This window comes from Gopherus evgoodei, chromosome 10 (assembly GCF_007399415.2).
Source record: "Gopherus evgoodei ecotype Sinaloan lineage chromosome 10, rGopEvg1_v1.p, whole genome shotgun sequence".
Taxonomy (NCBI): domain Eukaryota; kingdom Metazoa; phylum Chordata; order Testudines; family Testudinidae; genus Gopherus; species Gopherus evgoodei.
Window position 1 is genome coordinate 20,160,529 of NC_044331.1, and position 12,691 is coordinate 20,173,219.

Here is a 12,691-nt window from a genome sequence, read left to right on the forward strand (position 1 = left end):
GCAACTTCATCTGTTCCACATGAATATTAAATCTTGAAACCAGGGTGAATACAAACTCTCAAAAATTATTGAGAAAAATCAGGACTGCTTTTCATTAAACAACTGAAGTATCAAATACCTATGGTGATTAGGCAGAAAAAAGTGTTTGAAAAAGGGGGAAAAAAAGAAAAAAAAAGAAAAAGGAAATACCACCACTACCACCACTCTGCTAGAAAGATGAGGGATGCTGAAAGATAAATCCTTGATCAGGTTTAATTTGTAGTAATAAAAATTGTCACAAACTGCTTTTGATGAGCTCAAGTCCAGATACATATTTTGTGTGCCCTCTTTTTCAACTTAGGTTTGCTTTGTCTCTCTCCAAGAAAATGTATGTGTATACCTCTAATTTATAATGGCAGCTCTCTTCCCTCAAAGTTTCTTATAAACTTTCACACTACTACTCACCAGCACAAATTTAGACATTTCAGTTTATTCTGACAAAGCCAACCTTCTGCCGCAGCCAGGTTTCCCCATCCTTCTATTCTCTGTCAATTTGCTAGCTTAATCCTGAAGCTTTCAGTCAGTAATTCTTCATTCGCCTTTGATATATTTAACATAGATATTTATTTTTCTGGTGTCCACACTTCCAAAAATTGGAATGGGTTCAGAAAAGTGACACAAGAATGATTTGGGTTCTGGAAAACCTTTCCCAGAGTTAGAGATTTAAGAAGCTCTGTTTATTTAGCATATTAAAAAGGTGATTAAGATTTGTTAGTAGATATACCACACAAAGGCATTCTATGGAAGTTGATACTAGACAAATTTAGACTAAAAATATGGTGCACTTTAACAGTGAGGGAAATCAGTCATTGGAAGAAGTTACCAAGGGATGTTGTGGCCTCCTTTGCATGTCTGTGAAGAAAAAGCCACAGTGCCAAGTCTGAGAGTCTGAGTCAACTGTGAAGCTAAACGTAGCAGTATAGTTGTTCAGGCTTGGGCTGGAGCCAACAAAAGTGGAGGGTCTCAGGGCCTAGGCTCTAGACCAAACCCAAACATCTACACTGATATTTTTAGCCCCAGAGCCTAAGCCCTGTGAGCCCAAGTCAATTGACCAAGGCTCTGAGAGTCAGGCTACATCTGCACTACAGCTGGGATCGACGCTCTGAGATCTATCCAGTGGCAGTTGATTTAGTGGGTCTAGTGAAGACCCACCAAGTCGACAGCAAATTGCTCTCCAGTTGACCTCTGTGTTCTACCCCGAATGGGAAGAGTAAGGTAAGTCGATGGGAGAGTTTCTCTTGTTGACCCCCCGTAGTGTAGACCCCATGGTCTCTTGATCCAGGGTACGTCGACTCCAGCTACGTTATTCATGTAGCTGGAGTTGCTTAGAGTAGGTCGAGTTACCGCAGTAGTATAGACATAGCCTCAGTGTTATGGGTTTTCTTTGCAGTGTAGACATACCCTTTGTCACTGAGGCTTTGTCTACACTGGCACTTTCATCATTAAAACTTTTGTCGCTCAGGGATGTGAAAAAACACCCCCTTGAACGATAAAAGTTTTAACGACGAAAAGCGATGGTGTACACAGAAGAAATGCTCCAGCTCAAGTAGAAATCATGAGTGGGTGAATCATCAGAGAGTGAATCATCAGTGGGTGAAATTTTATTGCCTGAATTATGCAGGAGGTGAGATTAAATTATCATAATTGTGCCTTCTGGCATTAAAAATCTATGAACAATTGTCTCTGCCCGCCTCTCCACGTCCACCCATAGAGTTCTCCTTTATCCTTCTATTAAAAATGTATGGCTGGGATTTACAAAGGAGCCTAATTCCTTTGTAAAATGCCCAAATCCCATTGAATTTCCCAAAGAATTGCCTTGAGCTCCTCTGGAAATCTCAGCTCACATTTGTATAAGAAATTAAAGTATGTTGAAAGTAAAATTAAAATAAAAAGCAAAGCAGCTAGTCTGGTGTCCTCTCTACTGTGCTTTATCTGACTGTGGAGAACTTTTGAAGGAGGCTGCCCACTGAGCATGAAAGGAAGCCAGCTCAGATGGGTTAGTGGGAACGTACCACCATCATCACCCCTGCTCAGTGGGAACAATATACAAATTCTAAAAATTTTAAAAGCAGTGATGTCTTTGGTATCCATGGAATTTGCTTGCTTTTTCTAAACCACTCCTGTTTCTAAACAACCACAGTTAACAACACTTTACCAAAAGAACTTTCACCTGATCTGGCAGTCACAATGCTTAGTCTTCAGTTCAAGGTTCTCTTTAAACTTTAGTAATAAAAAGGGAACTTGCTTCATACTGAGAAAAAATAGACCATATAAAACCATACAAAATAACAAATAATAAAAATAACAAATAAATAAAAAATTTTGAATTACATAAAAAAGTTTTCAGCCAAACTAGAGGTAAAATAATTTTGGGACAATTTGTGCTATTGTTGTTTAGAAGAACCATGTTTACATAAATGTACTATTACATTTAAAGTATGCTATCTGGTAAAAAGCCAGAGTTGCTTTGGATTTCTTTAATGTGTGACATTAACAAAACCATTGACAGCAACTAAGTTTTTTTTCTTGAATAAAAATACATGCTGTAACAAGTGGTTTCTCAAAAATAAGTCATTTTACATGTTTCATCTTCAAAGAAAGTTATAAAATGTAATGATGATTGAATGTTGGGCCAAAAATGATTTTTTAATAAAATAAGTATTGAGCATATGTGTCTTAGAAATGGAAAGAGCCTACTGTAGCCAAAGAGCTGAAAATCAAAAATGTTGGGCTAGATTCTGCAACCCTTATTGACACTGAGTAGCACTTGCTTCAGCAAATAGGCTTACTAATTGACATCAGTAAAGTTTTATATTTTTCTGTAACTGAGCTGGTTGTTCCCTCAGAATCAGACTAAAATGCTCTTAAGTAACACCTGCGAGCCCCAGTTCTGCAAGGTGCGTTCAGTGGTGCTGGAACTAGCTGGGGGTGCTGGCTTGAAGTGGTAATAACAAACACCAAATCCATGGTTTCCATCTTAGGCACCGACTGGAGCACCACAGAAAAAATGGTGGCACAACTTAAGACTGGGTAGTCAGGGTGCCAGTCCACATCTGGTCATCCCTGGATTGGTGGTTGTACCTCAGGTCATTGATGGAGGGAGTTCCCTTTGGGACCCTGTCCCCATCGCTGACCCTGGTCTCCAATGCTTTGGACCTGGGCTTGGGAGCTCACCTGGGTGAGCTGAGCACCCAGGGACACTGGTTGTGGGATGATCTGGCCCTCCACATCAACGTCAGGAAGCTCAGAGTGGTTCATCTGGCTGCCAGGCTTTCTTGTCCCACCTAAAGGGCAAGGTGGTGCAGGTCTTTCTGGACAATACCGCCAAGATGTATTACAATAGGCAGGGTGGTACCGGTCTTTGGCCCTTTGTCAGGAAGCTCTCCACCTTTGGGATTTTTGTGTGCGGCATGCCATTCATCTGATAGCTGCACACCTGGCTAGAACATCAAGTCTTGGCAGATCACCTCAGCAGGACCTTCTCATCTTGCCATGAGTAGTCGCTCCATGTAGAGGTGGTCAAGTATTATCTTCCAGAATTGAGGAACTCCCAAGGTGGACTTGTCTGTGAACTGTCAGAACAGGAAATGTCTTGTGTTCTGTTCATTCCAGGGGATGGACAGTGGTTCCCTATCAGATGCTTTCCTGCTCCCATGGTCGGGAAACCTGATGTATGCCTTCTTGCCAGTGCCGGTGATCCAAAGAGTCCTCATGAAGATCAAACAGGACAGGGTGAAGGTTATCCTGATAGCCGCCAAGTGGCTTCACCAACACTGGTTTGGCACACTGCTGGGGACCTTTCAGTAGCCACCCCACTGTGACTACCTCTGCGGCCAGACCCACTGTCCCAGAACCTCAGCAGTCTTCTGCACCTGAACCTGGTGGCATTGCACCTGACAGCATGGCTACTGCATGGCTGAATGCAGAGGATCAGGAATGCTCGGCCTGGGTTTGATAGGTCTTGCTGGATAGCAGAAAGCCCGCCACCAGGACTGAATTAGGGACATAGTGCAGTAAATTAGGGATATAGTGCAGTAAATTAATGCGGATGAGGGAAATTTATCTGGATTTTTTGGATTTTTACAAGGGCTGAAAACTGGCTGAAGGACTGCAAACAGTTCACTAAGGATAACCACCAATGTATTGAGGTGATGGAGATATTTAGGTGGATTTCCATAGGCCTGAGGTTAGATTTAGTCTTACTGAACATTGCCATCAGTCAACTTGAAGTGAAATAAAAATGCATATTAATGAATTTAAATGCAGTTTGATACTAAATTGGAAGGAGCTGCAAACAAACAATACAAAAAAAAAAAAACAAACCCTGAGAGAGGCTAGGAAAAAAGATAGGAAAGAACAAAAAATGAAATCCAGTTTGGGGAAAATTGAAACTACAATACATAGGGAAAAAATATCCAAAATACCTATGTTCAGTGGGGAAGGAGGTACCTTGAAAATATTAATTCTGAAAAGGACTTATAGAAAGAGGAGGCGTGGACATGGTATTAGCTATGAATTTAAAATAAAATATGGGGGAAAAAGGACCAACACAATTTTGGGCTAGGGATCATAGTGCTAGGACATGATAGTACTTTTCTAGTGGGTCTTGTGGATGTGCAACAGAAAGACTGCTCTCAGTGTTTGGTCACCTCTTGGAAAGATATAGATAAATTTCAGAGAGTTGGGAAAAGAGCAACAAAAATAGCTGCGGCTGAATGGATAGATTTATGAAGAGAGATTATATGAGCTAAATATGTAAAACTAGTTAAGCAACTATTAAGTGGGAATGGTACATAATAATTCATAAATATTTGTAAGGACACCAAGAATGAATAGAAATGATTTAGAATGGTATCAGGGTGGTATAATTTGGAATACTGACATGAAAATAAGAGAAGAATTTTTGTGTGGAATAAAAAGGAAAAGTTATTTATAAAAAGTTCTTCCAGTGAAAGTGTCTCTTTTAGGCTATGGGATAGTTTACCAAAGAAAGGCAGAAGAAGCCCTTTCTCTAGGCATATAAAACTGGACTGGACAAAGCAGTAGAAAACTTGTTTTTCATTGGCAATGTTATGGACTAGCAGAACAATTTTCGATCTCTAATGTCTATGATTTAATGTATACTTATTTAGTTATTAACAGTCAATAAATACTTTTATAGGCAATGTCTTGCTTTTTTAAAATTAAATGCATAGAATATTGCATGTGTTAATTAAGTTATTGTGGGGCAAATGAATACTAGTTTTTAAAAAATGAATTGGTAAACACTAAAGAGTTTATTGAAGTGTCATGAAAATTATGTAAAATCAATGTGTGACATTCAGGTCCCATTGAAGTCAATGGATTTCATGCATAGAGACTGCTTGCTTGCTTAAAGTTATCTATATGCTTAATTTCCTTGTTTAATCAGGTCCTTATGTTTACTTTTGACAACGAAAAACGAACTAGTATTTTTATGTCCTTAATATTGCAGTTTCGCCATAAGAGTGATAACCAGGTGAACAATCGACAGGCTGAAGTACTCATTGATGGCAGGTAAGAAACAGATTTTAAAGATGGTGAATTTATTTTTGACTTTTAGATCATCTCACCAATATTCAATCCAATTCTTTTGCATTTGCAAACTATGGGGCTATGCAATTGAACCATCAAAATGTTTTTTTCCTATAAGATAAAGAGATTTCACAGAGGAATTTCTTATTTTGATTCAGTTTTAAGATTCACTCTCTCTCATAATCCATATACCTGATGATTTTAATTAGATTTGGTTGTGTAAAATGATAGGAGAATTTGGGACTGTAGAAATTCTTTAACTCTTATTTTTTTAGTTTCATTGTAATTTTGCTCATTGTGCTTCTGTTGTCTCAAACTCCTTTTAAAATTTTCTTTTAAAGATTCATATGAACAGTCTAGAACATTGACTTTAATTCTAATAAACACAAAAAGTGACATTAGAAGAACATTATTAAGGTTCAAAGGTTAAGTACTCAAAATTTAGGAAATGCTAGAATTAAGGTTGCCCGTGCATGTTTGTGATATTTGTTTATATTCAACCTTGGTAATTTGACCTAGTTTCCACTTTTCCATAGGTTCCCCCCCCCCATTTTTAGATAATTGAAGATCTCCTGGTTAAGCCAGGTGGTCTCTTGCCATACTTCCTATCTTTCCTATGCAGTGGGAATTGTTTGCTCTTGTGCCCTTAATAATGTCTCTTTGAAAACTGCCAACTGTCTTCTATTGTTTTTCTCCTTAGATGTGCCTCCCATGGGATCTTACCTACCAACTCCCTGAGTTTGCTAAAGTCTGCCTTCTTGAAATCCATTGTCTTTATTTTGCTGTTCTCCCTTCTACCGTTCCTTGAATCATGAACTCTATCATTTAATTATCACTTTCATGCAAGCTACCTTCCACTTTCAAATTCTCAGCCAGTTCCTCCCTATTTGTCAAAATCAAATCTAGAACAGCCTCTCCACTGGTAGGTGTCTTCACCTTCTGAAATAAAAAATTGTTTCCAATACATTCCAAGAATTTATTGGATAATCTGTGCCCTGCTGTGTTATTTTCCCAACAAATGTCTAGGTAGCTGAAGTCCCCCATCACCACCAAGTCCTGTGCTTTGGATGATTTTGTTAGCTGTTTAAAAAAAGGCTCATCTTCCTCTTCTTCCTGGTTAGGACGTCTGTAGTAGACCCCTACCATGACATCACCCTTGTTTTTTACCCCTTTTATCCTATTTCCATCTCAGTCCTCTATTCAGCTCCCATAATGGATGCTTTCCTTTAAATCCTTTTCCAGTTCATTTGAACTGATAATCATATCTCTTCCATATTGTGTAGCTTCACAGGACATCCACCACAAGTTTTACATAGTGTGTTGCAACATTAGGTAATGATGTCCATACTCCCAGACCTGCCGTGGAGAAGGCAAAAAACTCCACCCCATCTTGTCCAATCTGGTTGTGAGGGAAAAACTCCTTCCCAGCCCCACATAGAAATGGGCAAAATTCTCCTTAGTTTTCTCCATTATTTTGCCTGATACAGCATTTGATCTTGGATCATTGTTTTAATCCATTTTGCTAAATAAAATACTTAAGACATAGTTTTCATGATTTCTCATTGTAGAAGAAAGAGTTTTTTTTAAAAGTTCCATCTGTTTTCAGTTCCTCTGAACTGAAAGGAAAAATGAATTGTAGACCTTTTTGAATTTTTATTTACGTTTTCCTTTTATTACTTGAGAAATGATGAATGAGGTGTTTGGTTTTGAGGTTTAATTCTCTCTCACACACACAGGAAGAGGTGGGGGTCAGGAAAACATTAGGGACAGCATTCTAATCCTCACATGGACCATTTCCTCGAACAGGAAAACCTCAGTACATAGCTTATAAACTCTTTCAGACAGGGATCAGCTTTTTATTCAATGTGTGTACAGTACCTAGCACAGTGAGGCCTTGATCCATGACTGGAGCTCCTGGGTCCCAATGGGACAATACAAATGAATCATAACCATGTTATGAGCAGGCTGAAACCTTGTTACAGGTCAAATTAAAACCTCGCTGAGACTGACAGGTGTGAACATCTCCTTCAGTTATCATAACTATAAGGATAAGTCCATCACAAATTCCTGTATAAGCAAAAGAGGTTGTGAACCGATCCAGGAGATTTTGGAGCAAGGGGGTGGAGGCATTTTGTGGCATAGTGTTTTGGGGGGGGGGGTGACGGAAGGTGGAACACACAGAAACTGAGAACAGACAGAACAGGGAGAGGCAGAGGCAAAAACCAAGAAAGCCAATCAGTAGCCAGTGAACACAGTGTGACCCTGGAAGAAGCTATAGAGCGAGCTTTTGGGTCTGTTGTCTAAAGAGGCTTGTTGCTGTAAATTCCCTTTGTTCTGGGTTCCTCCTGCATTCAGAAAAGCTGGATTTAAGCACATGTACATTCTTTGTAAATAAACAAGATTACATCAAAGAAAGTAACAGACTCCATCAATTTCTACATCCAACAGGAATATACCTAGGGCCCTGAACTTTGCCTGGCTGCTTGGGTCAAAAAGGGGCAACAAAAATAACTATGAAGCAATCAAAGTCATTATAGTGCTGTGTCACTCTCCTGCCAGATATCTTTACCACTTCCTCTTTTTCCACATAGAATTCAAATGCCTTCTCATTCTTAAAGTTCTGCCCATAACCTGTTGCCTCCCACTGCACATTGCACATTCTTCTCTCTGTGTCACTCCCTTTATCTGTTCATCCTAGTCTCATCTACAAAGGTGAGTAACCATCTTTTCTTCTTTGAGTGCTTGCTCATATCGATTCCAATTAGGTGACTCCCATGTCTTACCTAGGCGGTGGGGTCGGAGTGAGATGTCGCGGAGTGAAGAACCGCTGAACCAAATGCAGCATCACCCCTGGACTGCTGCACTATCGCGTAGTGGGAAGTGAAGGTGTATACTGGTGACCAAGTTACTGCCCTACAAATCTCCGGTATGGGCACATGAGCCAGGAAGGCGGAGGACGAAGCTTGAGCCCTAGTAGAGTGGGCAGTAAGGTGCGTAGTTGGGACACAAGCCAAGCCATAGCATGCACGGATGCATGATGTAATCCAGGACAAGATGTGCTGTGTGGAGACCGGGAGGCCCTTCATCCGGTCTGCCACCGCTACGAACAGCTGGGTCGTCCTCCTAAAGGTTTTGTTTGTTCGATGTAAAAGGTGAGGGCCCTGCAAACATCTAGGGAATGCAGCTGTTGCTCTCGTTGAGAAGCATGTGGCTTCGAGTAGAAGACCGGAAGGAAGATGTCTTGATTGACATGGAAGGCAGACACCACCTTAAGAAGGCAGGGTGTGGTCACAGCTGTACCTTGTCCTTATGAAACATCATATATGGTGGGTCCGACGTGAGGGCTCGAAGTTCCGACACGCTCGGAAGCGAGCAAGTGGCCATTGGCTGGAACAGGGCACCCATGAGCCTGGCTAGGACCAGGTTGAGGTCCCACGTAAGGGCCGGATGCTGAATTTGCGGGTACAGATGTTCCAGTCCCTTGAGGAACCATGGGATTGGAGAAAACCAAGTGCCTGTTTTCGCCCAGGTGAAAGGCCAAAATTGCTGCTAGGTATACTCTGATGGATGAAACTGCTAGGCCTTGCTGTTTCAAGGACAAGAGATAATCTAAGATGTAGGTACTGGCACCTCCAGAGGGGCAGTATTGCTCAGGGCACAGCAACAGGAGAAACGCTTCCACTTGGCCAGATACGTGGACCTAACAGAGGACTTTCTGCTACCCAAGAATATGTACTGCACCGAGCGGGAGCAACGCAGCTCAGATTGAGTTAGCCATGTAGCATCCATGCTGTGAGATAGAGGGATTGCAGGTCCAGATGTCACAGTCGACCGTGCTTCTGAATGATCAGGTCCAGCCAACAACTGGAGTGGAATTGGTGTGGTCACTGACAGATCGAGGAGAGTGGTGTACCAATGTTGCCTGGGCCACGCCAGTGAGATCAAGATTAAGTGGGCCTTCGCTCTTCGCAATTTGAGAGAGACCTTGTGGACCAAATGGGAAAAGAGGAAAGGCATAGGCATCTGATAGGGAGCCCAGGGAGCGCCCCTGGAGAGAGCAGAACATCTGGCACTTCTGATTCTCACAAGAGGCGAAAAGGACTATGTGGGGAAACCCCCACTTCCAGAAAAGAGAATGGATAATGTCCAGGCAAATCGACCACTTGTGAGCCAGGAAGGACCTGCTGAGGTGATCTGCCAAGGTATTTTGGACTCCCAGGAGAAACGACACCACCAGGTCTATTGAGTGGGCTAAGCAGAATTCCCACAGGTGAATGGCTTCCTGACAGAGGGGGGACAATCACGCTGCCCCTTGCTTGTTGATGTAAAATATGGCCATAGTGTTGTCTGTGAAGACTTCGACACAATGGCCCTAAAGGTGTTCACAGAACACCTAACATACCAGGCGCACAACTCTTAGTTCCCATACGTTGATGTGCAGGGTTATCTCTTGTGTGGACCAAAGGCCCTGTTTGCGAAGGTCCGCAAGGTGAGCGCCCCAGCCCAGAGATGATGTGTCTGTGGTAGGACTAGGGAGGGCTGTGGGACATGGAATGGCATCACCCTGCATACGAAGTTGGGGTTCAGCCACCAAGCCAGGGAGGTTAAGACTTCCGTCAGTACTGTGAGCACCGTGTCTAGATTGTCTCAACCTGGATGGTAGACTGATGAGAGCCAGGCCTGAAGTGGACGGAGGCGTAGTCTGGCATGTCTGGTCATGAAGGTGCAAGATGGCATGTGTCCCAGTAGACTGGGGCACGTGCGTGCTGTTGAGGTCGGGAAGCTTCGGAGGCCATGAATAATGCTTGCCATGGACTGGAAGTGGGCATGCGGTAGGCATGCCTGGGTGAGATTTGAATCCAGGACTGCTCTGATGAAGTCTATTCTCTGGGTTGGCTGCAAAGTGGACTTTTTGACATTGAGCAGCAGGCCCAGCTGTCTAAACAAGTTCATGGTGAACCAAACATGGGATTGCACCTGGAGCTTGGATTGACCCCAAATGAGCCAGTCATCAAGGTACAGAAACACTTGGATCCGATGTCGATGGAGTGAGGCAGCTACGACAGCTATACACTTAGTGCCATGGATAGGCCGAAGGGGAGGACAGTAAACTGGAAGTGTCATTGACTGACCACAAAGTGAAGGAGGTGCCTGTGCGGCGGGTAGATTGCTATGTGTAAGTATGCGTCCCTCACATCGAGGGCAGCGTACCAGTCTCCAGGATCCAGGGAAAGGATAATGGTCCCCAGGGAAACCATGTGAAACTTCAACTTTACCATAAATTTGTCGAGTCTATGCAGGTCCAGAATGGGCCGTAGCCCCCCATTTGCCTTGGGGATTAGGAAGTAGTGGGAGTAAAACCCACTGCCCCTCAGATCCTCCACTATAGCTCCGATAGCCAGGAGCGTCTGCACCTCCTGTAGAAGGAGTTGCTCATGAGAGGGGTCCCTGAAGAGAGATGGAGAGAGAGGGCTGGAAGGGGGGACAAAACAAATTGAAGTTGGTATCCACTTTCCATTGTGTGTAGGACCCAGTGGTCTGACGTTACGTGGGACCACGCAGGGAGAAGATAGTGGAGGTGGTTGGTGAAAGGTAGGGAAGGATCCTGTAAGGAGACTGGTGCTCTGCCCTTAGGTGCACCTTCAAAAGTGTTGTTTGGGCCCCACTGATGGTTTGGGGGGGCCCTGGTTCTGGTCTGTCTGAGGATCAGATTGCCTCCTCCTACCACCGTGGCCACATCTTCTAGAAAAGTCCTGTCTCAGCTGGGGGTTAGGGTAGGTGCGCTGCAGATGGGATCGGAAGGGCCTACGTTGCGTCACCGGGGTATGCATGCCCAATGAGCGCATGATGGCCCAGTTATCCTTCAGACTCTGGAGTCAGTTTTGTCTGAAAATAACCCCTGGCCATCAAAGGGCAGGTCCTGAATTGTTCATTGCAGCTCCGGTGGAAGACCGGACACCTGCAGCTACGAGATACAGTACATAGCTATGCCCGAGGCTAGAGTCCTAGCTGCAGAGTCTGCCGCATCTGTTGAAGCCTGCAAGGATGTTCTGGCTACTTTCTTGCCCTCTTCTAGCAAGGCCCCGAACTCCTTCCTGGATGCTTGAAGAACCAGCTCCTTGAACTTCCCCATCGAGTTCCAGGTATTATAAATATAACGGCTCAAGAGGGCCTGCTGGTAGGCCACCCTAAGTTATAGGCCGTCAGTCAAATAGATCGTGCGCCCGAATAAAGCCAGACGTCTAGTGTCCTTGGATTTAGGAGCAGGAGCTTGTTGACCATATCTTTCCCTCTCATTAACGGACTGTACAATGAGGGAGCACGGTTGGGGGTGAATGTACAAGTATTCATAGTCTTTGGAGGGGACCAAGTACTTCCTCTCCACCCCCTTGGCAGTGGGAGGAATAGACACCGGAGATTGCCAGATTGTATTGGCATTAGCCTGGATGGTCCTAATAAAGGGCAAGGCTATATGTGTGGGAGCATCGGCAGATAAAAAGTCCACCACCAGATCCTTGACCTCCACCACCTCCTCCACCTGGAGGTTCAAGTTTTGTGCCACCCTATGAAGCAAGTCTTGGTGTGCATGGAGGTCTATAGGTGGTGGGACAGAAGACGTGCCTGCCACTGCCTTGTCAGGAGACGACGAGAAGGATACGCCTGGGACTAAACGGTCCTGGGGCAAGTCCTGATGTTGTGGGGGGGTCCGGCTGCCTTAGATCCTCCATGCTATGGGCATGAGCCTGAGCTGAGTGTAGGGCCGTCGCCTCCGGGCCCCCGGGGGGGGGCGAGTGACAGTGGCCTCCAGGACCCGAGGTTCTGAGTGGGCAGAACAAGAAGCTCCCGATGGGAAGCCTTGGGCCTGATGGTATGCCCAAGGGATCCAAAAGGACCATTGTGGGGGGGTTCCTGAGCAGGATCCTGCTTTTGTCGTGCCATTGGCTAGTGCCGTCCGCGTCTTAGTCATGGACACTGTAGCCACTTTCCGCTTGGGACAACCTTAAGTTGGGGCGGGAAGGCCAAGGTGGAGCTGATTGCTTATGCTGGGTTGCACTGTCATGCGTTGTTGGCCTGCGCCGCAGGGATGGAGATCAGCTCC

The 12,691-nt window shown here is 44.1% G+C and overlaps 1 protein-coding gene across 2 annotated transcripts in view; it reads left to right on the top strand.

The window, feature by feature from the left end:
- ATP8B4 (ATPase phospholipid transporting 8B4 (putative)) overlaps positions 1 to 12,691 on the top strand; it is a 155,500-nt gene that overhangs the window by 44,559 nt on the left and 98,250 nt on the right. Inside the window, exons 5-6 of one of the 2 annotated variants that reach the window (XM_030578888.1) lie at positions 3,652 to 3,777; positions 5,513 to 5,574. In XM_030578888.1, coding sequence (XP_030434748.1) covers positions 3,652 to 3,777; positions 5,513 to 5,574 — 188 coding nt within the window. The remainder of the gene's footprint in view (positions 1 to 3,651; positions 3,778 to 5,512; positions 5,575 to 12,691) is intronic. The other variant, XM_030578889.1, reaches the window with a different exon arrangement.